Below are 26,339 nucleotides of genomic sequence, written 5' to 3'. Positions count from 1 at the left end.
TGGCAGAAACCATGTTTATAAGTGTAAACAGGGTTTCCGCCATACTTTTGGCAAAGTTATGGCGGCGGGGCAGGAGCAGTTCTGAGGAAATTACCACAGCAGCTTGACTGAGATAAGGAGGTCAGCGTGTGGGGGAATTATGTCTGTAAACTGCATCCTACCACTCTGTGGTACAGTGAATGGTGTGTGGCACTGGGAACCTAAAAGAAATATGAAACGGAGACTTTTTTTTAGATGTCTATATTGATGAATAAGAAAATGCATCATTTATAGAATCATAGAATCATAGAAGTTTACAACATGGAAACAGGCCCTTCGGCCCAACATGTCCATGTCGCCCAGTTTATACCACTAAGCTAGTCCCAATTGCCTGCACTTGGCCCATATCCCTCTATACCCATCTTACCCATGTAACTGTCCAAATGGTTTTTAAAAGACAAAATTGTACCCGCCTCTACTACAGCCTCTGGCAGCTCGTTCCAGACACTCACCACCCTTTGAGTGAAAAAATTGCCCCTCTGGACCCTTTTGTATCTCTTCCCCTCTCACCTTAAATCTATGCCCCCTCGTTATAGACTCCCCTACCTTTGGGAAAAGATTTTGACTATCTACATTATCTATGCCCCTCATTATTTTATAGACTTCTATAAGATCACCCCGAAACCTCCTACTCTCCAGGGAAAAAAGTCTCAGTCTATCCAACCTCTCCCTATAAGTCAAACCATCAAGTCCCGGTAGCATCCTAGTAAATCTTTTCTGCACTCTTTCTAGTTTAATAATATCCTTTCTATAATAGGGTGACCAGAACTGTACACAGTACTCCAAGTGTGACCTTACTAATGTCTTGTACAACCTCAACAAGACATCCCAACTCCTGTATTCAATGTTCTGACCAATGAAACCAAGCATGCTGAATGCCTTCTTCACCACCCTATCCACCTGTGACTCCACTTTCAAGGAGCTATGAACCTGTACTCCTAGATCTCTTTGTTCTATAACTCTCCCCAACGCCCTACCATTAACGGAGTAGGTCCTGGCCCGATTCGATCTACCAAAATGCATCACCTCACATTTATCTAAATTAAACTCCATCTGCCATTCATCGGCCCACTGGCCCAATTTATCAAGATCCCGTTTCAATCCTAGATAACCTTCTTCACTGTCCACAATGCCACCAATCTTGGTGTCATCTGCAAACTTACTAACCATGCCTCCTAAATTCTCATCCAAATCATTAATATAAATAACAAATAACAGCGGACCCAGCACCGATCCCTGAGGCACACCGCTGGTCACAGGCCTCCAGTTTGAAAAACAATCTTCTACAACCACCCTCTGTCTTCTGTCGTCAATCCAATTTTGTATCCAATTGGCTACCTCACCTTGGATCCTGTGAGATTTAACCTTATGTAACAACCTACCATGCGGTACCTTGTCAAAGGCTTTGCTAAAGTCCATGTAGACCATGTTTACTGCACAGCCCTCATCTATCTTCTTGGTTACCCCTTTAAAAAACTCAATCAAATTCGTGAGACATGATTTTCCTCTCACAAAACCATGCTGACTGTTCCTAATCAGTCCCTGCCTCTCCAAATGCCCGTAGATCCTGTCTCTCAGAATACCCTCTAACAACTTACCCACTACAGATGTCAGGCTCACCGGTCTGTAGTTCCCAGGCTTTTCCCTGCCGCCCTTCTTAAACAAAGGCACAACATTTGCTACCCTCCAATCTTCAGGCACCACACCTGTAGCTGTTGATGATTCAAATATCTCCACGTGGATCAAGTGCTAAAAAGCCTGTTGAAACAAGATAACCTAGACTTGACAGCGGGAATGAAAGCCTTACTAATGATTCCTGAGCAAAGTAATTATCTACAATAACTGGGTGTGTACCAGATAGGAAATGTTTTGTTTTCTTTTGTTTCAGAGTTGTAAAGTAGGTGTAGCTCTAACAGAGAAATAAGCAATACTTTGATCCCTAGCATGAAAAGGACTGCATGTACAGAAAACTGTGTAAATCTGGGTGGCTCGAGTTTAGTGAGAATAAATGTACATACAGACATTAGAAAAGTCACTGGAAACTCAATCTATTTGTGTAAAATGTGCTGAAAGCTTTTCTTTCTTTTTTTTTAAAAAGATGTGAAAGACCAAAAAAAATTGATCAACAACATAAAACCTCTTTCACCCTCCCGTCCTACACATAAAATATTACAAACAAAAAGCAAAAATCTCCAGATGCTGAAAATTGCGATCGGGTCACCTTATCCTCACCAGCGCATTCAAGAGAACGGGGGTTAAACTGGGCCACATAGCGCCCGTTTGTCAAGCACTATGCAGCTTCCTAAGGCCCCAAAATGGCAGGCAGGAAGCTTGCGCAGTGTAATTTTTTGCTGCTTATACCTGTAGAAACAGATCTTATCCTTTATTTAGTGGTACTTGTAAACATAGATAAGACATTGGAAAAATTAGGCACTTACTAAAACAAACATTTACGTGCTGTAATTAATACTACTAATTTGTTTTCCATTTGGGATAATTTTTCAGGACTGAATTTCTGAAATTTAGAAGTCAGACATTATGATCTATAGATTAATCCACAAATGACCCAACAAAATAGACAGTGCCCTGTGTTATACAGGGTACGATTACTGCATGGGCAAGGAGAAAATTACTGAGATGTTCTCCCATATTGTAATTTATAGATTAATTCCAAACTATGTAGTGGAAGTGGGAAATACAACTTATTACAGCAATGATACATTTCAGGACCCATTAAAACCAACTTTCTCAACATTTTTCGTACCACTGCCCAAAAGAGGGGAAAAAAGTACATGAGGTGGGGCTCAAATATTTTTTCAAAGTTTGCTACCTGGTTGTGGAAATCACATCCTGACATCTCCAGTATGCACACTTTCAAAAGGATCCAACAGTGTCAGATGAGAAAGAATTTCTAATGAAGTCTTGTTTAAAAGATCATTGGTTTGCAAAAATCACTGAACCTGTACAACTATATGAGTCAGCATTGCTGATAGCATTGGGTGAGATGTAATGTCATAATAATATTTACTATAATGATGTATATTAGCCATCATGTTTCCCTCCTCTTCTGAAGGTAGTGGCTTTGCTGAGGTACAATTCCATCCCTACATATATATGAAACATATGAAAAAGGAAAGGATAAGGCATGTTGTAACTTCTGCACACCATCATCTGCACTCCGCCCGTCCCCCCTTACACATATAGCCATGTAAACAACCAAAGAAAAAAACATTAGGGCAATTTAGGGAAAAACTCTGGGAAATTCCTCTCCAACCTCCAAAGGCAATCAAGCAATCTCCAGGAGACCACGGTGACTGAATGACACAAACCCTAATGATCTGCCTTCTATACACAGATAAGTTTGTCACTTTCAGGAACTTGTCCTGTTCCCTTTGAAATGCTTACTGTGAATCCACACTCATTGCACGTGCCGGCAACTTATTGCAGACATGAATAACTCTCTGCAAAAAGAAGTACCTCCTAGTATCAAAGCTAGATTCATGTCTTTGCAACTTCTACTTGTGGCCCCTGGCCTTCTCTAACCTACCTAGCTCAAATAGCCTATCCTTGGACCAAATCTAATCATTTCATTATATTAAAAATCTCAATCATATCTCCTCAAAGTCTATGCTTTTCCAAAGTAAAAAAAAACCCAGGTCTCGTAGTCTGTCCTGGTAACTGAGGATCCTTAAACTGGTTGTCCTTCTCTGAACCATTTCCAGGGACTCTATCTCCCCCACCATGTGAAGGGATCAAAACTGGACACAGTATTCTAAATGTGGCCTGACAAAGAAAGAATAGTATTTCCCCTTTTATATTTAATTATAGGGCAACACATCTTAATGCCCCATTTGTTTTCACAATAGCTTCACTGGTCCTGAACCTTTAATGACTCATGCACTATAATCCACACATCCTTCTCCCATTCAGCAGCCTTGAGCATACAATCCTGCATGGTGTATACATGCTTAGAGTTGCTCCTACACAAGTGCATGACACTACTTTTATCTATAATATATCTGCCATACATGGGCCCATACCCCAAGGTTGTGTGATTGGTGTAGTTTATATTTCACTTACAATTTCTTTTTTAATTTGAAAGGCCAGATATTCAAAGATCCAGGAAGTCCCAACAACTCTTTTCTGGGTTATAAAAGATCCATAAATGTAACAGCCATTATAATGTTAAATTCTAACAAGATGTCTAAAATTCCAAATCTGTCTCTTACCAGCCGCTGCTTGTTTGTGCTATTTCTTCAGTCATTTCTAGTTCACTGTCAAGGATGGTGTCATCACATCATTTAATTCGACAAAACTGCCACCATATTGGATATCTGATGAATGCACTATATGGTTAAAGAACTGAAGTATCTCATAACTACAATTAAAAAAAAATACAGGTCTATCATCATTTGGATTTAAATATAAATACATTTATTCAAGAGTTTTTAATTCCATTTGTTTGTTCCTGTTGATACTTATCACTAAATTTTATACAAATCCTAATCAATCTTTGGTGCTTTTTCCACATTGTCAAAGGATCTTTTGACCAAATGTAACTACTGCTGATCTGTTTGGTAAGCTTCATATAACATACATGATATACAGCATAGGGAAAATATCTTAGTTGAATAAATGTGGATTTAGATATTAGAGATTTCCGGCTTTAAAGAATATACAGCAAAGGTTATATCTGAGACAAAACACATTTTTACTAATTCTCAGAGACAGTGCACCCAAAGATGTGAAAGAGAAATAGAAATATATAAGTATATTAATTGTTAAAAAATATATTACACAGAATGACCATTATTGCACCCAAATGTACTTTAGTATTATCACAAATACACATGAATTAAACAGATCCAAATATGGCATAACCCAATGGTTTATTTTTTTAAATAAAACATGAGTTCTTACTCTGTATTAGAAAGCACACCATGAAGGACCTCCAACATTCTTTAATTTGCCTATAACACCAAGCTATGTGGCTCAATGAGCAGTGCTACTTAGATTCAGAGGGATCTGGAAAGAATCTTACTGTTTCTTTTGTCTTAATTTTCTCCTGCTTGCACTGAAAATGATAATTCATCCTTGGATAAAGTTAAATAGCTGCCATAGCCCTGATTTACTTCACCCAAGTGGCCATTTTTCATCTGAGCTCAGATAGCGAAGCCTGGATTTTCCGATCAAGTCTGCCCAATTTATGCACAATTAGAAAAGTGGACGGAGTTTTCAGATGCCAGATCTCTGCCCACCTTTATACCTGATCCATTTCTACCAGCTGTAGGAAGCACCCGCCAATTTCTGGGTGGTTCGATGCAAATGAGGCAAAGACAATAGGCCCGATATTACCATGGCGGCTGGGGGGGGGGTCGATTGGGCGCGTGGGTAACGCGCCCGGTGAAATCAGTCTGCTCCGCGCGCAATCGCAGGCTGATTGGATCCACTTACCTGTTCTTCCGGGTTCCCCGTTGCTAAGCTGCGTGGAGGGCGGACTACGCATGCGCAGTAAGGTCTGTCAGCTGGAGGAGCTCTATTTAAAAGGGGCAGTCCTCCACTGACTGATGCTGCAAGAAATAGGAAAAATTACAGCATGGAGCAGCCCAGGGGGAAGGCTGCTCCCAGGTTAATGATGCCTCACTCCAGGTATTGTTGGATGGGGTGAGGAGTAGGGGGGAGGACAGAGATCTTCCCCCCGGCGGGCGGGAGGAATCGGCCTGCCTCTGCCACCAAGGCCTGGCTCAAGGTGGCAGAGGAGGTCACCTGCACCACCAACATATCGCGCATCTGCATACAGTGCAGGAGGTGCTGCAATCACCTAAGTAGGTCAGCCAAAGTGAGTACACTTACTCATTCCCCTACACTCCGTCTGCCACATCACCGCCCCCACCCCACATCTCCTTCTGCACAGCCAACACTACTCTGTCACATCACCCCTCATACCTCATCCTCATCTTACCTGCACTTACTCACCTCACCAGTACTCATCCTGCCACTACCACTCAACACAATCCTCATACAATCTCATGGCTCTATCTCATACTCACCCTCTCATGCATCTCTTTCACAGTCAGCCTCACTCAACCTGCCACTACCTGCGCTGCAGCCACAAGGCATGCATCACATATGTGCAGTCGGCAGCGTAAGGCAAACGTGTCGTGAGCATGAAGGGGATGCACAAGGGTGTTTGAGGGTTTGTCATGGTTGTTACTTATATTTAATTTCTGATCAACTCACATTACATATTATATTGGCACCACTACTGCCACGTCTTTGCAAATCTTGTCTGGTTTGTGCAATAATGCCCTTTCCTGAGGATCACAATGAAGACCCACAACTGATGCCACCCATTGTGTCACTGCAGAGTGGGTGTAGGTGTATTTGCAGGGCTCTTTTGTGCAGACGACTGAGAGACGACGGCGATGTCCCCGGTGGCACCCTGGAAGGATGCGGAGGAGAAGTTGTTGAGGGCATTGGTGACTTTGACAGCGACAGGTAAGAAGATGGTGCTCGGGCCAGCCGGGAGCAGCTCGGCATGAAGGAGGCTGCAGATGTCCATGACTACATGTCGCGTGACTCTGAGCCTCCGTGTGCACTGCTGCTCAGAGAAGTCCAGGAAGCTGAGCCTCGGTCTGTGGACCCTGTGGCGAGGGTAGTGCCCTCTGCGACACATCTCTCTCTGCGGTTGCCCTCCCTCCTGCTGTGCAGGTGGATGTGTCACAGCACTGTGGTGTGGAGCTCCACGTGTCAGAGGTGGACGGCGTGGCCGGCGAGGCTGGTGATGCTGTTCGCCCTCCGAGGAGGTCATGACTGCAGCTACGGCGGCCCCCATCTGGAAGATGTACATCTGAGGGGGTCCGCAAGGTAGGTACATGTCTCTGGACCCCGGGGTAAGTGTGCAGGTTGGTGACTTTGATTGTTAGGAGGAGGGTGGTGGAGGCCAAACTTTGTCCAAAGTGACTGAGTGGCCTCCTGCAATGAGTGAGGGTCTCCCCCCCCTCCCCCCCCCCCACCCCACCTGTCAAATGGACCTTTGCAGCTGCCACAGGCTGATGGCTGCAACACGTCCATTTGAACTGGGAGTGTTTCCCCCAGTACAGGAAACAGTCCCAGATATTTGCAAAATCCCACCTCTCCTAAAATATCATGTGAATCAGGTCTCTAAACGACCTGAAATACCTAAATAAATACCTTTAGTGGCACCCCGCCGGCTTTAATTGCCGGCGGGAGTCCCACATGCGGGGGCTGCGCGCGCATGTAAGCGGGTTGGAGCCGGGCTCCTGCCCCGCCCCGGGATTCCCCAATTTTCGCAGCCCCCCCGCCACCAACGCACCCGATGGCGGGTGCAAAAATCGAGCCCAATGTCTTGACTTTATGTGCCCCATTTTCCTCCTCTCACCTGTACAAAACAGGTGTCCAGAGTTGCTTGGCGCTTGGCAGAAGGGGGAAGACAGTGAAGGGAAATGTTCCAATTTGGCAACATTGCTGGAAACCACGTGAACAGAACACTGTGATCCAAATAAACACAGGATTTGAGTCTGGGCGCAAGCAATTTACAGATACTGGAGACACAATGGGCTCGATATTGCCAGGGCTGTGGGTTCGCGGCAGGGAGGCGATTGGGCGTGTGGGTAACGCGCCCGGTAAAATCAGTCTGCCCCGTGCGCGATCGCAGCCTAATTGGATCCACTTACCTGTTCTTCCGGGTTCCCCACTGCTGATCTGCGCGTCGGGCGGACTGCGCATGCGCAGTAAGGTCTGTCAGCTGGAGGAGTTCTATTTAAAGGGGCAGTCCTCCACTGACAGATGCTGCAAGAAATAGGAAAAAATACAGCATGGAGCAGCCCAGGGGGAAGGCTGCTCCCAGTTTAATGATGCCTCACTCCAGGTATCATTAGATGGGGTGAGGAGTAGGGGGGAGGACAGAGATCTTCCCCCCGGCGGGCGGGAGGAAGCGGCCTGCCTCTGCCACCAGGAAGGCCTGGCTTGAGGTGGCAGAGGAGGTCACCTGCACCACCAACATATCGCGCACCTGCATACAGTGCAGGATGCGCTGCAATGACCCAAGTAGGTCAGCCAAAGTGAGTACACTTACTCATTCCCCTACACTCAGTCTGCCACATCACCGCCCCCACCCCACATCTCCTTCTGCACTGCCAACACAACTCTGTCATTTCACCCCTCACACCCACTCAAACCTCATCCTCATCTTACCTGCACATACTCATCTCACCAGTACTCATCCCACCACTACCACTCAACCCAATCCTCATGGCTCTATCTCATGCTCATCCTCTGATGCATCTCTTTCACGGTCAGCCACACTCAACCTGCCACTACCTGTGCTGCAGCCACAGGGCATGCATCACATATGTGCAGTAGGCAGCGTAAGGCAAACGTGTCGTGAGCATGAAGGGGATGCACAAGGGTGTTTGAGGGTTTGTCATGGTTTTTACTGCTATTTAATTTCTGACCAACTCACATCACATATTATATTGGCACCACGACTGCCAAGTCTTTGCGAATCTTGTCTGATTTGTGCAATAATGCCCTTTCCTGAGGATCACAATGAGGACCCACACCTAATGCCACCCATTGTGTCACTGCAGAGTGGGTGTACGTGTATTTGCAGGGCTCTTTTGTGCAGAAAACTGAGAGACGTCGGCAATGTCCCCGGTGGCACCCTGGAAGGATGCGGAGGAGAAGTTGTTGAGGGCAGTGGTGACTTTGACAGCGACAGGTAAGAAGATGGTGCTGGGGCCAGCCGGGAGCAGCTCAGCATGAAGGAGGCTGCAGATGTCCATGACTACATGTCGCGTGACTCTGAGCCTCCGTGTGCACTGCTGCTCAGAGAGGTCCAGGAAGCTGAGCCTCGGTCTGTGGACCCTGTGGCGAGGGTAGTGCCCTCTGCGACGCATCTCTCTCTGCGGTTGCCCTCCCTCCTGCCGTGCAGGTGGATGTGTCACAGCACTGTGTTGTGGAGCTCCACGTGTCAGAGGTGGACGGCGTGGCCGGCGAGGCTGGTGATGCTGTTCGCCCTCCGAGGAGGTCATGACTGCAGCTACGGCGGCCCCCATCCGGAAGATGTACATCTGAGGGGGTCCGCAAGGTAGGTACATGTGTCTGGACCCCGGGGTAAGTGTGCAAGTTGGTGACTTTGATTGTCAGGAGGAGGGTGGTGGAGGCCAAACTTTGTCCCAAGTGACAGAGTGGCCTCCTGCAATGAATGAGTGAGGGTCGTCTCCCCCCCCCCCCCCCCCCCAACCTGTCAAATGGACCTTTGCAGCTGCCACAGGCTGATGGCTGCAACATGCCCATTTTAACTGGGAGTGTTTCCCTCAGTACGGGAAACAGTCCCAGTTGTTTCTAAAATCCCACCCCTCCAGACATATTCCCTTAATCAGGTCTGTTAATGACCTGAAATAGCAATGTAAATAGTCTTAAGTGGCACCCCGCTGGCTTTAATTGTCTGTGGGTGTCCCACATTGCAACCAGCAACAATGGTAACAAAAGGACTTTGCAACTAGACGTGTCAGTACCTATCTGCATCAGAAAGATATAAAAAGACCCATAACCATTCTCTTGGCACTGCAGTCGGTGGAGAAGACAGAAGACCAAGACCCATCCCGGAGGACGTCCAAGAAAAGAAAGGCCTCATGTGGCGTGGAACTGATCATTCCACTGCCTTGACATGGAACTCTCAAAGAAACAGGTTGTACATATTGTTGTCTATGAAATATAAACAGTAGTTTAGTTTAGTGAACTATTGTATTATTTGGCTCTCTATCGCTTGGGTCCATAAATTCTGGTGGAATGGAATTCCTACAAACTTGGCGCCTGAATAGTGACCCCATGAATAGACTGCCAAAGTAGAATATCTTGTCCAGTGGTAGAACAGAAACAGGGTTTCTGGCTGGGGACATAGCAGGATATTAAAATGGAAGAAGTAATACAGAAGTAAATAGAAAAGAAGTTGCCTAGGAGAGAGGAATGGTTCCCAACAGAAGGCCACTATGTTGAACCTTTTATGGCATACAATGATAGGTGGTCATGTATGTTGGGAGAACGACCGGCTTTGAAGAAACAAGCCAAGGTCGATTGGTTACTTGCCCTCAGTAAGGAAAAAGACAAAGGCAAAAAAGGCAAGAACTAAAAACAGAAGTTGATAACATAAAAAAAGGAGTTAGAGGAAGTAAAAGAGCAATTAATAAAGACTATCGATGATTGGAAAAGAGAGGGTCAGAATAATGATAAATGCATGCAAACCTTAGAAGGACACTAAGAGTATTGGGGATAGAAGTAAAATGGACATCTCTTGTTTGGCCATATTAACCATCCTGCATTGCGAATCATTCTTGATTATTTTCTCAAAGTGGAAGATTACTGGCTTAACACAATCACTGAATTTAGATGACTCATACCACAAGACAGTTACAAGCTGCCTGCCTGACTCCGGAAAGATAGTTCTGAGATAGCAGCAGAAAACCATTGACATTAGGAACAATGGCGAGACAGATAAGACAGTTAAAGGAAAACCAATGACTTTGCTAACCACCTGGAGCTCTGTGAAAAACAATTCCTTGTTTGAAAGGGTGTACGTGACTAGAATTGTACAAAGGAAGGGCACGTCACTGGGTAGAGTTGTAGAAGTCGACACGCTGCACCGGAAGGGGCCAGCTGGAATATGCGCTCTACCCAGAGAAGGAACGGGGTAATATCACTTTACTTCTCTGTAAATTACTGTTTAAATACTGAAATGTATTAATACTTGGTTGTGCTTGAAGTAAAGGACTGTAGTACCCAATTTGGTGTCACCTCCGAATCTCTTACAATGCGTAGAATATTTCGAGAGCCAGGCTCTGGTCAAACAGGAAAAACTAGCTGGGAATCAGGCAGCCCAACAAGAAACATTAGATACAATGAGAAAGTTGGAAAAACAAAGATGATTTAAAGGCAGCCATACGGGTGCAAATGTGTGCTAATAAGGAAAGCCTTAGAAGGTCAGCGGCATCACACAATCATTATAATCGTAAAATTGCTCAACTAGAGAAGGCCCTACAAGTGAAATAGGGAATTATCTGTACTATGAAAGGAGATGATAGTGACAGTGAGTTGAATGATCAGGATTGGGACGACCTAGAGCGAGAGGCTGCTGAATATGAGCATCATGTTGACTGCTCCCCAGGGATGAGTGTTCCCCCATGCCCCAGTGGAACAGGTTAAGTATAATGTCGATCCCAACACAGGTGCAAGGGGAACCATAGCCAGTAGGTACGCCGTTCGCTATAGTCCACAGCAGTTACAGGAAATGTCAAAACAAATACCCAAATTTGACTGCAAAGGAGATGTGGAAAAGCACTTTGCCGAGGTAAAACAGACTGCGGAGGTTAGCAGGATGGATAAGGCCAAAAAGGTAAAATTGTTACTGTGGACTTTAGGTTCGGTGGTATATGGGGCACTTTCCCAGGATAGGAAACATGGCCGAGGAACTTGGGCGCAGACCCAAGAGACTGTACTTACTGCCATTGCATTTAATAGGGGAGAGCCCGGTGAAGTGCTGACAAGCTGTATGAAAGAACCCAACAAACATCCTGAAGTATATACCAACTGATTGTGACAATTCTGTAACAGAGTCTATGGGCCAGGATTGGACTGAGGCAACCTGTGAGCCCGCAATCTTATTGCCAGGTGGTTCAGGACTTTAATTAGTCAAGCACAACCACATTTACAAGCGGCATGGAGAAATTTTGATGCAGAGGACGCCACCTAAATGGTAATCTGAGTCCTGAGATGGGTGGTACTTAAATGGAAAAATAGAAAACTGACGGAAAAAACAAAATAGCCAGTATATATCATGGAAAAATGAGGGACGCAAGAAAGAGGGACCCCCGAAATTGAGCCCTTACGTAAAATGTTACAACTGCAATAAATTGGGACATATAGCTAGACAATGTAAAGCGCCACACGCAAGAGGGGAACAACCCCCACGGGAAAACAAAGTCCTGTTAGTAAGGGACCAGCGGAGTTGCACCCAGATTTAAAGGAATCTTCAAAGACTACGTGAGAGCCACGTTGAAAGAAGTGGTTTCCACCACCCCTCTGGTGTGTGAAATAGAACAACAAGGGGTTCCGAAAATCAATTCCGCCCCTGGATCCCAATGAAGGGGTCAGGTCTCTCCCAACTATTTGTGCCCGTTGCAGCATGACTTATACAGACGACCATGTGTAACCGCCGAGGTAAGAGGCCACCGCGGCACTTATTTGGTTGGCATGGGAACATCCAGAACTTTCATATCTATACAAGAATCTAGGGAATCTCCCTCAGCCATGGGGGAGCTCTCCAGATTTAGTGGTTTTACGGGGAATACCCAGACTGGCGTTGAATCCAAGCCAACTCCTATTAAGATAGGATCTAGTAAGAGTACGTGGGTGTGTGTACTTATAAACCTGCCGAATAAGAAAGTTGTGATTGGAGCAGATATGCTGGTGGGTAGGTGATGGGTTATGGATTTAGCAAACAGCACTATTTGGCAAGCTGAGGAGACATAAATCGAGGACTCCATAGTAATATCAGGATATGATCGCTGTGGTACAGGGGCATGATTTGGACGAAATATTCCGCAATATACCCACCAAGATACAAAAAGTCGCAAAAGAAAATGAGGTGGCGTTCGCCAAACATAAACACGATTGTGGTAGAATGAAGGGGGTGGTTGACATAGAACCTGCTCCATCCATTAAAGCAATATTGCTTCCCACGAGAAGCAAATGAGCATATTGGAAAGGTTATCGACTCACTCCTCCAGCAAAGCGTCTTGCACCCAATAGCGACTAAAACAAACTCACCTATTTGGCCTATCAGAAAACCCAATGGCTCTTGGCGACTAATTATCGACAGCTAATGCCCTCATGTGCTCCAACGATGGCATCAGCACCGGAAGTGTTCATAAGACCAACCCCAAAACCTGTTGTGTTCACGGTGTTGGACATATTAAATGGATTTTGGTCCATCACCCTTAATCCGGAACACCAATACAAGTTTGCCTTTACATCCAGGACCAACAGTATACCTGGTCTTGTTTACCACAGGGCTTCCATAATTCTCCCTCTATTTTCCAACAACAAATGGCTAACGCCATAATTCAATTTAGAGGCCTGAGTGTCTGATACAGTATGTGGACAATTTATTGTCGCTTACTCCGGACATGGAAAGTCATGTGATGTTATTAAGAGAACTGTTACAGTTGTTAACCACAGAAGGTTTACAGGTTAATCCGAAAAAGGCGCAAATAGCAGAAGAGAAGGTGACCTTTTTAGGAGTAAATATTAGCAAAGGAAGAGCATTGATGAAATGAAGATAAAGACCATGCAGGAGTTGCCCTTACTAACATCCGTGAAAGCGGTACAATCATTTTTGGGATTGGTAGGATACTGTCGGGATTTTATAGAGAATTTCGCGACTTAAACGCGCCCCAATATACTTTGTTGAAAAAGAATGATGAGTGGGAATGGACACCAGCCTGTACGGAGGCAATCAAACAGTAAAAGTAAGCTTTACAGAAAGCACTAATCCTTGTCCCAGCCGACCCAAAAAAGCCCTTCTACATAGAAACCAGCCAGCGAATACTCAATATCTGCCGTCCTAAGCCAAAAGACCCATTAGAAACAGAGGCTGCCCCAGTAGAGATTAATTACTCCACATGTGAGAAATATCTATTAGCAACCTTTTGGCCATTAAACACTTTACCTACATAATGGGATTGGCATCGTTACACTTGTTGACCAATCATACACCAACAGAGTTGTTGTTGGATGGAAGGTTAAAAGACGGTTCAGTGTCTAATGTCCGATTGGCCCAGTGGACCCTATTACTGCAGGGAAGGGATATCCAGGTACACCATAACCCTGATCCACTGAGTCTAGCGGGGAATTTGATGTACCAAGATGAAAGACACCATTGTAAGGTGGAAAATCCGGAGGGACCGATTAAGTCAAGGGTATTGCCCAACACACGGGATATATATGTAGACGGGTCCAGCAAAATGAAAGATGGAGAAAGAAAAACAAGGTGTGGTATTTACGATCCTGATAGACAAACAGAATTAGCACTGAAGCTGCCCGCACATATGTCTGCTCAAGCGGCCGAGTTGGTGGCTGTAGCGTATGTGGTTATCGCATCTTACCGAGTTTCCAACCCGTTATACAATACACACAGACTCCATGTATGTGTGCAATTCCCTAACAGAATATCTCCAGATGTGGGAAAAGAGGGGAAAGCTTTACCTTCCACTCCAATTTTACGGGTAATTTTTAATAAGGCAAAGGAAGTGCTGGAGACATAGCAGTCTATAAAGTAAGGGCACATTCAAAAACAAACCTCCATGGGAGGGGAATCTGAAGGCTGATGAATTGTCCAAGAAAGGAGGTGAGGAGGGAATGGATTGGGATCCGGTAGAAATGTTTCCCCCAATGGAAGCCAATCAGCCCGTGAAAACACCTGACCCGATTGATTTGAAACAATTGCAAAATAGGGATCCTGAAATAAAGGCAGTAATAATGACATTAGAAAGGAAAGAAAATCCACATGGAGAATATGCTAATAAACCAAAATTGGAGGTGAAAGATGGAGTCTTGTTATATAATCAAAAATAGGTAGAACGAGAGGAATGCTTTTCTCTACCAAGCCCATGATGCACCTACCTAAGGACATCCCGGACCACGGGGCACCTTGGAAAGACTCCAACAGGTGGCCTGGTGGCCAGGAATGCAAGGCCAAGTGGAGCACTATTGCCACAATTGTCTAATCTGTGTGCAGTACAATCCCGATGTAAGTATCAAAAAGGCACTGTTGCGCCACACCCGGCCTATGGACCGATTTGAAAATAATTATATCAGACCATTTCTCCCATCTTCAAGAGGAAATAAATATGTATTAGTAGACAACTTCTCCAAGTGGGTGGAGGCATTCCCGACCCCAATGTGACGGCTCAGGCCACAGCAAAAATACTGGTAAACTATGTATTCACCAGATGGGCTCTCCCGAAATCCATCGACTCAGATCAGGGGAGCCACTTCACTGGAAAGGTTATGCAAACTGCAATGCAGCTGCTAGGAATCAAAACGCGATTCCATATTTCATACAGTCCTACATAATCAGGTATAGTTGAGAGGATGAACCACACATTGAAAACTATGCTGAAGAAATTAATTGGACAATCCTGTCAGACATGGGATCAATTGCTACCCTTGGCATTAATGGTCATGCGGTCTAGAGAGTCAGGTACCACTAAGATCTCGCCTCAGGGATGGTTATGAGAACAGCTGAACATTTAATGTATTAGGATATGTCCGAACCCCAATACCAGGTCCTGACCCAGAAACGGTATGTTAACCAGTTACATGACCAATTACAACAAATAATGATCTTTGCCACCGCCAATACTGGTCAGTCTAAACAATCCAATAAAATTAATTTTGATTTTCAAGTTAAGGCACAGAATGGGATGTGGAACAGACAGCAATGGTAAAAACATACCAACAGTCGGGATCATTCGTGGCGAATTTTGTGGGACCTTATCCCATTGTTGATAAGGCTAGTCCATCTGTTTATAAGGTTGCCCTCCAGAAGGGGAAGGAAAAGTGGTTCCATATTAACCAGCTAAAGGAATATAAGGGAGACATCCTTGGCGTGGTGAACATGATGGATGACACCCCCAGAATCGAATCCATCATGTGGGACAATGAAGAGATGACGGTGCCCCCAGCTGTGGTTTGCCAGGGAAGGGGGACAAATGCTATGGATTTGAGACCAACTCCCAGACCTCAGATGTTTGACAGTCCCAGATGAGCTAGAAAAAGAAGGCGTAGACCTGGATAAGATATTAACCAAGGACAGCTATTATATTGTGGTGGTGGATTTTATTTGTAATACTTATCATGTGTAATGTACCTATGTTACAAAGTAGTGGGAATGATTGGAAATGTGTCTTGACTGTATATACACCTATCTTCCCTAATAGGATTACATGGGAAATGCCCTTTAAAAATAAGGAAGGAAACGATTGTTAAAATACAAGAGGAAGAGGGTGTGCATTTAACCTGTTGCCACCCATAATGTAACTCTTATACAGATCAACATGACACTCCAGGCTGAAGCTCTGCGAGTGGTCATTCTATTCAGACATCCCATACCTTCTCTATCTTTTAATCTACCAGCTGTTATGACCCGAATCAGTACCTCACAGAAACACCTTGTTAAAATGTTACAACAAAACCAACAGATTGAAAAAGGGATCCAAACATTAGGTGACCATGAGTGGTGGGAGGTGGTGTATAACACGGGACAACATCCCTGGGTTAGAATGATGTCTATGCTATTTGTAATTGTGCAAATGATACTGGTGGTTGTTTTGATTATTACGATAAACATGTTAAAGAGTTGCGTTTTTTTGAAATTGTCACGGAAAACACAAAGCTTGATTGTACCGAAACGTGAAGTGTTAACTTGAGAGTGATGCATGTCTTGGCAAAAGTGAATCATTCAGAAGATCTGAAGACTCACTGGAGGAGGGACTGATGGGAAATGTGCCAACTTGGCAACATTTCTTGGAAACCACGTGAACAGAACGTTGTGATCCAAATAAACATAGTCTTTGAGACTGGGCGCAAAGCAACTTACAGATTCTGGAGCACAATGTCTGATCTAGATAAATAGGTTGTTGCCATTATTGCAAGGTGACATCCTCCGAGATGTGTCTTAGTCTTCTATCTTCCCCACCGACTGCAGTGCCAGACTTTTTATATCTTTCTGATACAGGCAGGTGCAATTGATTGACATCTCTGGTTGCAAAGTTGCAACGTGTGCAAAGCCCTTGAGAACATAAAACCTGGTGGAATAGAATTCCTACAACAATTTGAAGACCCCAGCATTGACCTTAATAGATTCAGTTTGAGGCTTTCTTCTGACTCATTTTTTGTTGCTGTTGCCAACTACTTTGACATCTGTCACAATGCCAATTGCCATGGAGTTGCCATTCCGTACCCCCCACCCTCCCACCACAAAAAAGCACATGTTGCTGTTATGGCCCCTGTAATGGGGCCTCCCCTGGAGATGTTTCTGGAGCTGTCACACATTCCATGATTCAAATCCATCCTCTGATGCCTCACGCATACTGGTCATGGACACCTCCTCCAAGCAATCATCTGCAGCAGTATTTAGCATAGCCCTGAAATGCCTGTAGCACGCACCCTATTAAAAGCTTCAGATGGAAACTAATTGCTTGGTGCAAGCACCTGTCATCCACCCCCATTATGGACTACCTTCAGACACCTAGGCCAGGATTTTGACCTGGAGCTGGGAAGGGGGCGGGTGTGTCGAATCGCAGATGGAAAACCCGGAAGTATGGGTTTCCCAGACGTCCGTACGATTTTGACGTAAGGAGGGCTTTTATTTTTTAGTCGGTTTCGAGTCAGATGGGCCAGCCTGATAGACAGAGTGGCCTCAGTCGGATGAGGGCATAGCAAGGAAGAGGACATCTTCAGGTAAGTGTTCAGGTAAGTCTTAGATTGTATGGATTGGGGAGGGGGAGGCATGGGGGGGGGACAGTCACCGAGGGGGGCGTCGGGATTGGGGGTTCTGGGGGTGTCCGTGATCATTGGGGGGGGGAGGGGGGGGAAGGACATCATGATCGTTGGGGGAGTTGGCGATCGTTGGGGGTGGGGTCGCTGCAGGTAGGCTTGTTGGGCCTGGGGGAAGCACTCCTGCTTCTCTGGGCCCACAGCTGTGCCAGAAAGGCACTTACCTGCAGTTTCGGGCCTTCTCGCCTCCTCCCAAGTGGTGTGAAGGAGAAGGCCCAGGAATCCCAGTCCCGAGGCATTGAAATAGCAAAACCTTTCAAAATGGAGACCTGCAGCCTCCTTGAGAGGTTTTATTGACCACCCCGCCTCCTGACAGCGGGTTGGTTGCCTGGCCCTTGTCCCTCCCCTGTGAAATGGGCGAGTTGGGGGCGGGTCAGAAATTGTTGCAATTTTCAATGCCCCCAACCTACCAGTTTTTCGCAGTTTAAAATCCTGCCCCTGGGTTTTACCGTACTTCATGGTAACCAAATGTTATCATCACTTTTTACATTCTTTTTAACAGCTTGGGGTGATTGGCAACAGGTGATGTGTCCCAAACTTGAGACCTCTTCCCGCCCAATAGCAGGAAACTTTACAAACCCCGGGGAAGGAGGCCATCAAGGGACTTTGAGATGGAGAAACAAGAGGGCATGTGTCCGCTGAGGGTCGATCAAGGCATTTTGCTTCCTTAATAAAAGTGACATGTGAACTCTGCTCCTCAGGAAACCATTCTAACCTCTCTTCCTCTTTTCCTTCCTTAGATGAGCAAGACACAGGTGCTACAGCATCTGAAAAAGCCAGCATTTTGTAGCATGCATTCTCACGCCCTCTATTCCCTTCCAAGCAACAGTCCATTGATATTTGCCCTGGAGAACTTAAACAGCGAGGGAGAAGGTAGTGTACTGGGTGAGACACATCGCTCAAGTAAGCAGAAGCATCTGATGGTAGTACGTGTGGAGGAAGATGTTGCCTGAGGGTCAGGTGACATCACCTCTTGCTGATAAACCTGAGGATCTGCAGCTTACAGGCCCTGCACTGAAAACAGTAATGTTTGCAGAGAATCAAGCGTTGGTGCAGGCACTAAGGGGTTGTATTAAACACTGTGCCGCAGACGGCAGCATGTACAGCACATTGGAGAACCATGTAACAATATTATAATCCACTATTGTGTGGCAGTTCCAGGGACATCTGCAGCAGAAGCCCCCATGACAGAGGCTCAAAGGGCAATGTACACTTCCTGCATAGACTCCTGTCACAGTGGCCTCGAGTGCCAGATTGAACAGGACTATCTCTTCCGGTTTGGACAGAGTTGGTGACCTCAAATACTTCTACTACTCAGGCAGTGCCTTGAAGAAGCACTAGATTACAAAGGATGTCTATTGCAAAATTTGACTTGGCATGGCATGGCCCAACCCGAGTTGCTGACTTAGATGTATGATGGAGCAGTTCAACCTCCTTTTTGCCATTACAAAGAAGTATATCCAAGTGAAAATTCCTGTGAAAAAGTTGATGTGAAGGTAGATTTTACAATTCCTTGTCCATGGTGAAATATCTGGGTCACCACAAACCCAAACTGGAAATCACAGTTGCGCTGCTTACAGTATTGTAATCCACGTTCGCAACAGGCCAGGTGCCTCTACCCTGTAGTTACAGAGTTAACTTTTTTCTAATGGGACAGGGTGTGAATTTGTTTGATAATATTACATAAGTAACAATAATAAGGGCGTATCTTAGTGCTAAAACACGTAGAAGCTTGCTTTGCCCCAGTAGATAATATCGTAAAATTTTGATTAGGGTTGCTGAAATATTTCCTTCACAAAAGAAATTATGTTTGGTAAATTTTATAGAGCTCCCCTCCCGCCACAGAATGCATCACAAAATCTGGCCTGCAGGCCCGTGCGCTGGGGTGAAGCCATGTCACATTTTGCAGCAAAAACTTTTGAGGCTTATAGGCCCTCTTCTTCAATGTTAATAGATTTCCAACCCCTATTTGTTTATTCGTGGTGTCCTAAAACTACTAGTAGTGTCCTTTTTTAATGGAATACATTTCTGTATCTTTGCAGTCTCTTTTGTAAAAACATTTCATTGTTGCTTTGCAGTTCTGTGTGCTAATTTCTCCTTCCTCCTCACCTCAGCTAGCTCGCTCCTTATCTTTCTAAAATCTGCCCCAATCCAATTGTGCTAGTTTTTATGCTGACTTTTCCTTTTCTGTTTGGATCTTAAACCTTGTCATTTTGTTACCACTACTCCCAAGATGCACACTTACATTCATCTCATCTGTCTGATCTATTTCATTACTCATAACCAAATCTAACTATGTCCTTGTAGGCCTATCAACATACTGCTTGAGGAAGGAATCCTGTACACATTTTAGGAATTCCATTTCCTTTTCTCCTTTTACTCCCTCTGTGTTCCAATCAACAAGAATAAATGAAATCTCCCAGAAAAATAATTTTGTTATTTCTACTCATATCTCTAACCTGACTGTAGATTTCCTCTTCCATTTCTTTCCCACAGTTTGGAGGTCTATAACATACCCCTACAAATGTAACAAACCCCTTTTTAAAATCTTTGAGCTCCAACTATATTGACTCTGTCTACACCCCTTTCTTGCCTATATCAACACTCTCTACAGTATGTATTCACACTTTTACCAATATTGCCAGTCTGCCTCATTTTTTATCTTTTCTATGCCTCCTACATAATTATATCCCAGTATGTTTATTCTCCATTCTTGTCCAGTTTGCAGCTAGGTTTCTGTAATTGGTATTGGGGGAATAATTGGATAGGGCCTGTTATTGGGCGGGGGTAGCACGATCTGCTATCACCCCGTGCCCAATTGCCCCTGCGCAGGCAGGACGAGACTTTCATCAAGCCTGAGGACTTACCTGCAATCTGCAATCTTGGAAATCAGCGTTGAACTTGGATTCAATGCAATTTGCACTTTCTACCAGCAGGAGGAGCTTCAATCTCTTAAAGGCAGGCTGTCAGTTACAAATCTCTTAAAGATAGCTGGTATCTGTTATTTGCTGAAAATAACAGTCTGCTGTCTGCACGGAGTCTGAACGGAGATCAGACATTGCACACGTGAAGCACAGGTGCAGGTCCTGTCCCTATGTTTACACACTGATTGACGAGTTATGTTAAGACATTGAATGAAGGTTGCACACCACTAAATCCCACATCCTCCAATCTGCAAGCCAGACCTCACCAATCTGCCGATCTGAGTTTGTACCAGGCCTGTGAGAATGCGTGCACCAAGGTTCTCTGCTGATGCATCAGAGGCCTTGACAGCAAGAGCTGGACAGAAAGAGGGACATCCTATATCAGCAGTGGGATTATCCCCCAAGACTACTAAAGAACCACTTCAACTTGTAATATAACTTGACATACGACACCCATTTTTGACATTTATTGATTGCTATATATAGTATTTTAGCCAACTGCACTGTGATTCAACATTATCTGAAACAAAAGGCTGAGATCTCTCCGAAGTAATTACTAGCTGCTACAATGAAGTGGAAAACATTGTGTTGGAAACTTGTTTTCCCGGTTTGGATGAAATGATACAAATGAATTTGTTGTGAGACTTTCATACTGGGAGAAATGTTCTGTTTGCTAAATGTAATTTGTTTGAAAAATATTTTTCCTTCATTCAAATTATAATCACGTAAAGAAAGTCTTTAACAATAACTCTCATTACCTTTCTGAATTGTTTTGCACGAAGGTTCTGTTTCACTAGCTTTTGATACACAGTGTTATCTGTAAGTAAATTAAAATTAAATACTGTTTAAAAAATGTGAAATATACTTTTTTTCAGCAAATTCCTTCTCTAAGTCTACAAACTCTATTTTAAATATGCAAATAGTACAAATACCAACTCTGCACTTAAAACCTCACTTTACATTGGAGTGCAAATTTGTTATCTTAATTAACTACATCATATCAAATTCACAACTTGCCCAGGCTATCAATTGAATCAGTAATAATATAGTCAGTCTGTTACATAGAATTTCATAGCACAGAAACAGGCCATTTGGTCCAACAGGTCCATGCCGGTGTTTATCCTCCACAAGAGCTTCCTCCCTCCCTACTTCACCTAACCCTATCAGCTTATCCTTCTATTCCTTTCTCCCTCAGGTGTTTTCCTAGCTTCCCCTTAAATGCATCTATGCTTGTCGCCTCAACTACACCTTATGGTAATGAGTTCCACTTTCTATCCACTCTCTGGGTAAAGAAGTTTGTCCTGAATTACCAGTTGGATTTATTAGTGATTATCTTATATTTATGACCCCTAGTACTGGTATCTCCCACAAGCGGAAACATCTTCTCTGCGTCTACCCTATCAAACCGTTTCTTAATCTTAAAGACCTCTATCAGGTCACCCCTCAATCTTCTCTTTCCTTTTCAAGAGAAAAGAGCCCCAGCCTGCTCAATCTTTCCTGAGGTATAACCTCTCAGTTCTGGTATCATCCCAGTAAATCTTTTTTGCACCTTCTCCGGTGCCTCTATATCTTTTTTATAATATGAAGACCAGAACTGTTCACAGTACCCCAAGTGTGGTCTAAACAAGGTTCTATACAAGTTTAGCATAACTTCGCTGCTTTTTAATTTTATTCGTCTAGATATGAACCCCAGTGCCTGGTTAGCTTTTTTTTAATAGCCTTATTAACCTGCGTCGCTACTTTTAGTGTTCTGCACCCCCTCTTTGTCTGTTCCAGCATATATCATACAACAGATTATGTTAAAAGAGTCAAAATCAGTTGCTTAATTGACCTAGAGTTTCTGGCATATTTAGATACCAAAATCGCCTTGTGGGTTGTTGACCGGAGGTCACCGGTTACGGTTATTGGCTTAGTACAAAGAGGAGAAGAGTCAATTCTCTCTTAATTCTCAATTCGCTTTATTAACGTTGTTAGATTATGTACATATAGCTTATATGTCTGGTTAGATATAGGCATGCAGTTTACAGCAGGTTATACAGTTTTATACCCAAACTAGGATTTAAACGCACACCCACTAGGTTTTTCTGACACTCCCTGAGTGGTCACAGAATAGAAAGGATATTATATTACCCGGAAAGGAGATCTGATGCTGGCCAGGCGTTCCGTTCTCTCCCTCTTGACGTCGTCTCCACGTCCCTGACGTAGGGTCTTCCACTTCTGCGATGGTTAGTCTCCAGAGTTTCGCACTGGCACCAAGCCTGCAATTCTTCATTCTTATCCCAAGTCTTATCTCTTCGAGCTGTGTTGTCTTTCTCCTGTTGGCTTAGATTTGCTCGAGTAGTCGGTGTCATCCCCTGATTGGCTCTGTTCCAAGGGGTTAGGTAGCATTACCTCATTACTCCTTTTCTAAATAAGGACTGGTGTCTCATCACATCCCCTTTGTCTCTTAGAAGCGTAGCTAATTCAAACCGGTTCCGGCCAGCCCAGACCAGTGACTGAACTCCAGGTTACTTCAGTTCAAAAGTTACTTTTGCCTGAGTGTTAGCAATTCGGAATAAACTCAGTAGTTTTTTTTTGCAGCCCCTGGCCAACAGGGTTAACACCGCCAGGAAGAAAAGCACCATACAACTTCAGTAAACCAAGTGACCATTCCTATGTTTGCAACTCCTTTCCCCCAAAATATTCTTTTTTATGTATTATTAATTGACAGACCAACTTCTAAAGTATTATTAAATGTTAAATTACACCCATGGTCTATGCCCCTATAATATACCAGAGAACCAGTTCACAGCACTAACAAATAAACATTCATAGAATTTTACAGCAGGGGAGGCCATTGCATCAGTGCCAACTCTCTGAAAGAGAAAGACTTGGATTTATATAGCACATTTCATGACCTCCGGTCGTCCCAAAGCGCTTTACAGCCAATGTACTTTTGTAGGAAAATGCAGCAGCCAATTTGGTCCCACAAACAACAATGCGATGATGATGATCAGATAATGAGAAGGTGGACTGGGCCTCAGTTTAATGTCTCATCTGAAAGACAGCACCTCTGACAATGCAGCACTCCCTCAGTACTCAGAATCAGCCTCGATTTTGCGCTCAAGTCGCTGGAATAGGACTTGAACCCTCAGCCTTCTGACTCAGAGGCAAGAGTGCTACTGCTGCGCAAGGGCTGACACTATGCAAGTTGTTGTTGATGTAACGGCCTGGCTCAAAGAGACAAAGAGGTATATTTTCATCTTCAGCATGTGGGCAGTAATTTGCCTGTTACAGAATCTGCCCAATTTTTATTCAATTGATTTCCACCAGATTTCCATCACATTACCGTCCATTCGGTGAAGATGAAAATTTACCCAATATATTTCCTTGCCTTCCTGTCTAATAAAGCAGAGGCAGGAAAGGCTGATCTCCTTAGATTTGATCTGTAGTCACGGGTGGTTGTGTAAAGGCAGGTGGGTAATATAAGGTTCCCAATCCTCCCGGGATGACCCGGAGTTTCCCGATATCAGGGGTTCCTATCACGAGCACTGCCTCCATCAACCCGGGAGATCTGCGATTTGAATTTCCGGCCACAGTGCACCCATGTGAACAACAGACACTTATGTGAGGTACTGTAAATAATTACTAACTGTTAGCCTGGCGTCGGGACTCACAACGAGGTTAAACTACGTTAACTTTAAACAGAATCATTTCCCAGCCTTTTCCACAGAGCTCGTCACCGGCTGCTGCTCAGTACCGTCACCCGCAGAGAGCCGCGACTGGGGGAGTGCAGGGGAGAGTCATGAACTGGGGGCCTCGGGAGGGGGGGAAGGAGAGGGAGAGTAGGGAAGGAGGCTCGGGGCTCGGGGAGAGAGGGAGACTGGGGAATGGGGCCTCGGGGAGTGAGGGAGACTAGGGAATGGGGGCGAGGGTGAGAGACCGAGGAAGATGGTAGTGGTTGTTGGAGGCCCCAGGACATTGCTGCAGGAGTTCCTCAGGGCAGTGTCCTAGGCCCAACCATCTTCAGCTGCTTCATCAATGACCTTCCCTCCATCATAAGGTCAGAAATGGGGATGTTCGCTGATGATTGCACAGTGTTCAGTTCCATTCGCAACCCCTCAAATAATGAAGCTGTCCGAACCCGCATTCAGCAAGACCTGGACAACATCCAGGCTTGGGCTCATAAGTGGCAAGTAACATTCGCGCCAGGCAATGACCATCTCCAACAAGAGAGAGTCTAATCACCTCCCCTTGACATTCAATGGCATTACCATTGCCGAATCCCCCACCATCAACATCCTGGGGGGTCACCATTGACCAGAAACTTAACTGAACCAGCCATATAAATACTGTGGCGACAAGAGCAGGTTAGAGGCTGGGTATTCTGTGGCGAGTGACTCACCTCCTGACTCCCTAAAGCCTTTCCACCATCTACAAGGCACAAGTCAGGAGTGTGATGGAATACTCTCCACTTGCTTGGATGAGTGCAGCTCCAACAACACTCAAGAAGCTCGACACCATCCAAGATAAAGCAGCCCACTTGATTGGCACCCCATCCACCACCCTAAACATTCACTCCCTTCACCACCAGCGCACAGTGGCTGCAGTGTGTACCATCCACAGGATGCACTGCAGCAACTCGCCAAGGCTTCTTCGACAGCACCTCCCAAACCCGCGACCTCTACCACCTAGAAGGACAAGAGCAGCAGGCACATGAGAACAACACCACCTGCACAATCCCCTCCAAGTCACACGCCATCCCGACTTGGAAATATATCGCCGTTCCTTCATCGTCACTGGGTCAAAATCCTGGCATTCCCTTCCTAACAGCACTGTGGGAGAACCGTCACCACACGGACTGCAGCGGTTCAAGAAGGCAGCTCACCACCACCTTCTCAAGGGCAATTAGGGATGGGCAATAAATGCCGGCCTCACCAGCGACGCCCACATCCCATGAACGAATAAAAAAAATGGGGGCTCGGGGAGAGATGGAGACTGGGGCCGACTTGGGGCTCAGTATTTCCCACAGAGCCACCAAGCAGCAGCAGCGGCATTGAGTGGAGCAGCCTGTAAATGGGTAAATGAAACCTGGGGACCTTTCTGTGAGTAAACAGTGAAAGATTATTTCCACTAGTAGGCAAATGGGGAACTAAGGAACAGAAACCAAGGATTCTCACTGGAATCAATGAGGGGGAAGGGAGGAGGAAAGTTCTTGAACCCAGGGCTATTAGACCATGGGATCCTTCACCACATGTGGCTATTGAGGTAGAGACTAAAACTTCATTTCAAAGGGAATGGGATACATATTTTATCTTAGGATCAGATGTCACATGATCAGGCACCACATGGACAGATGTCACGTGGTCAAACCTCCAGGAATGCCTCCAACCAGAATTGGCAACCCTAGGGCAATACCATCTCAGATGTAAACATATCTCCCTCTCATGCCTCCTAAAACCCTCCAAAACAAGCAGGTAAGGAGGTTTACCTGGTGTCCATCTTTAGAATTGTGTTTATGTCAACTTAAATTGTCACCGATAACAAAACACAGATGAAAAACAGGGGTCCTGAAGTAAGTCCAGAAAATGCAAATCAAGTCATAACTGAAATCAGCAGCAAGTGCAAGAAAACCAAATTGAATGGACATCAAGTACTGCAACAAAACATAATTCCACAGCAAATAACGGTACAGCCTTTTAAGAATGCAACCTAAAATTAAGGCACATTCAATGCGGCACCTGTTTTAAAATGGGT

At 44.9% G+C, this 26,339-nt stretch overlaps 1 protein-coding gene across 4 annotated transcripts in view; it reads right to left on the bottom strand.

Moving 5' to 3' along the window:
- c6h11orf65 (chromosome 6 C11orf65 homolog) overlaps positions 1-26,339 on the bottom strand; it is a 75,066-nt gene that overhangs the window by 47,124 nt on the left and 1,603 nt on the right. For 3 of the 4 annotated variants that reach the window (XM_067986119.1, XM_067986116.1, XM_067986118.1), the window contains exons 2-4: positions 22,734-23,186; positions 21,362-21,420; positions 4,269-4,373 (exon numbers count right to left, since the gene is read on the bottom strand). In XM_067986119.1, the coding sequence (XP_067842220.1) occupies positions 4,269-4,303 (35 nt within the window). In that variant the 5' untranslated portion in view covers positions 4,304-4,373; positions 21,362-21,420; positions 22,734-23,186. The remainder of the gene's footprint in view (positions 1-4,268; positions 4,374-21,361; positions 21,421-22,733; positions 23,187-26,339) is intronic. The other variant, XM_067986117.1, reaches the window with a different exon arrangement.

The sequence above is a fragment of the Heptranchias perlo genome, chromosome 6, assembly GCF_035084215.1.
Source record: "Heptranchias perlo isolate sHepPer1 chromosome 6, sHepPer1.hap1, whole genome shotgun sequence".
In the NCBI taxonomy this organism is placed as follows: domain Eukaryota; kingdom Metazoa; phylum Chordata; class Chondrichthyes; order Hexanchiformes; family Hexanchidae; genus Heptranchias; species Heptranchias perlo.
This window is presented reverse-complemented; position numbering and strand designations above follow the sequence as displayed.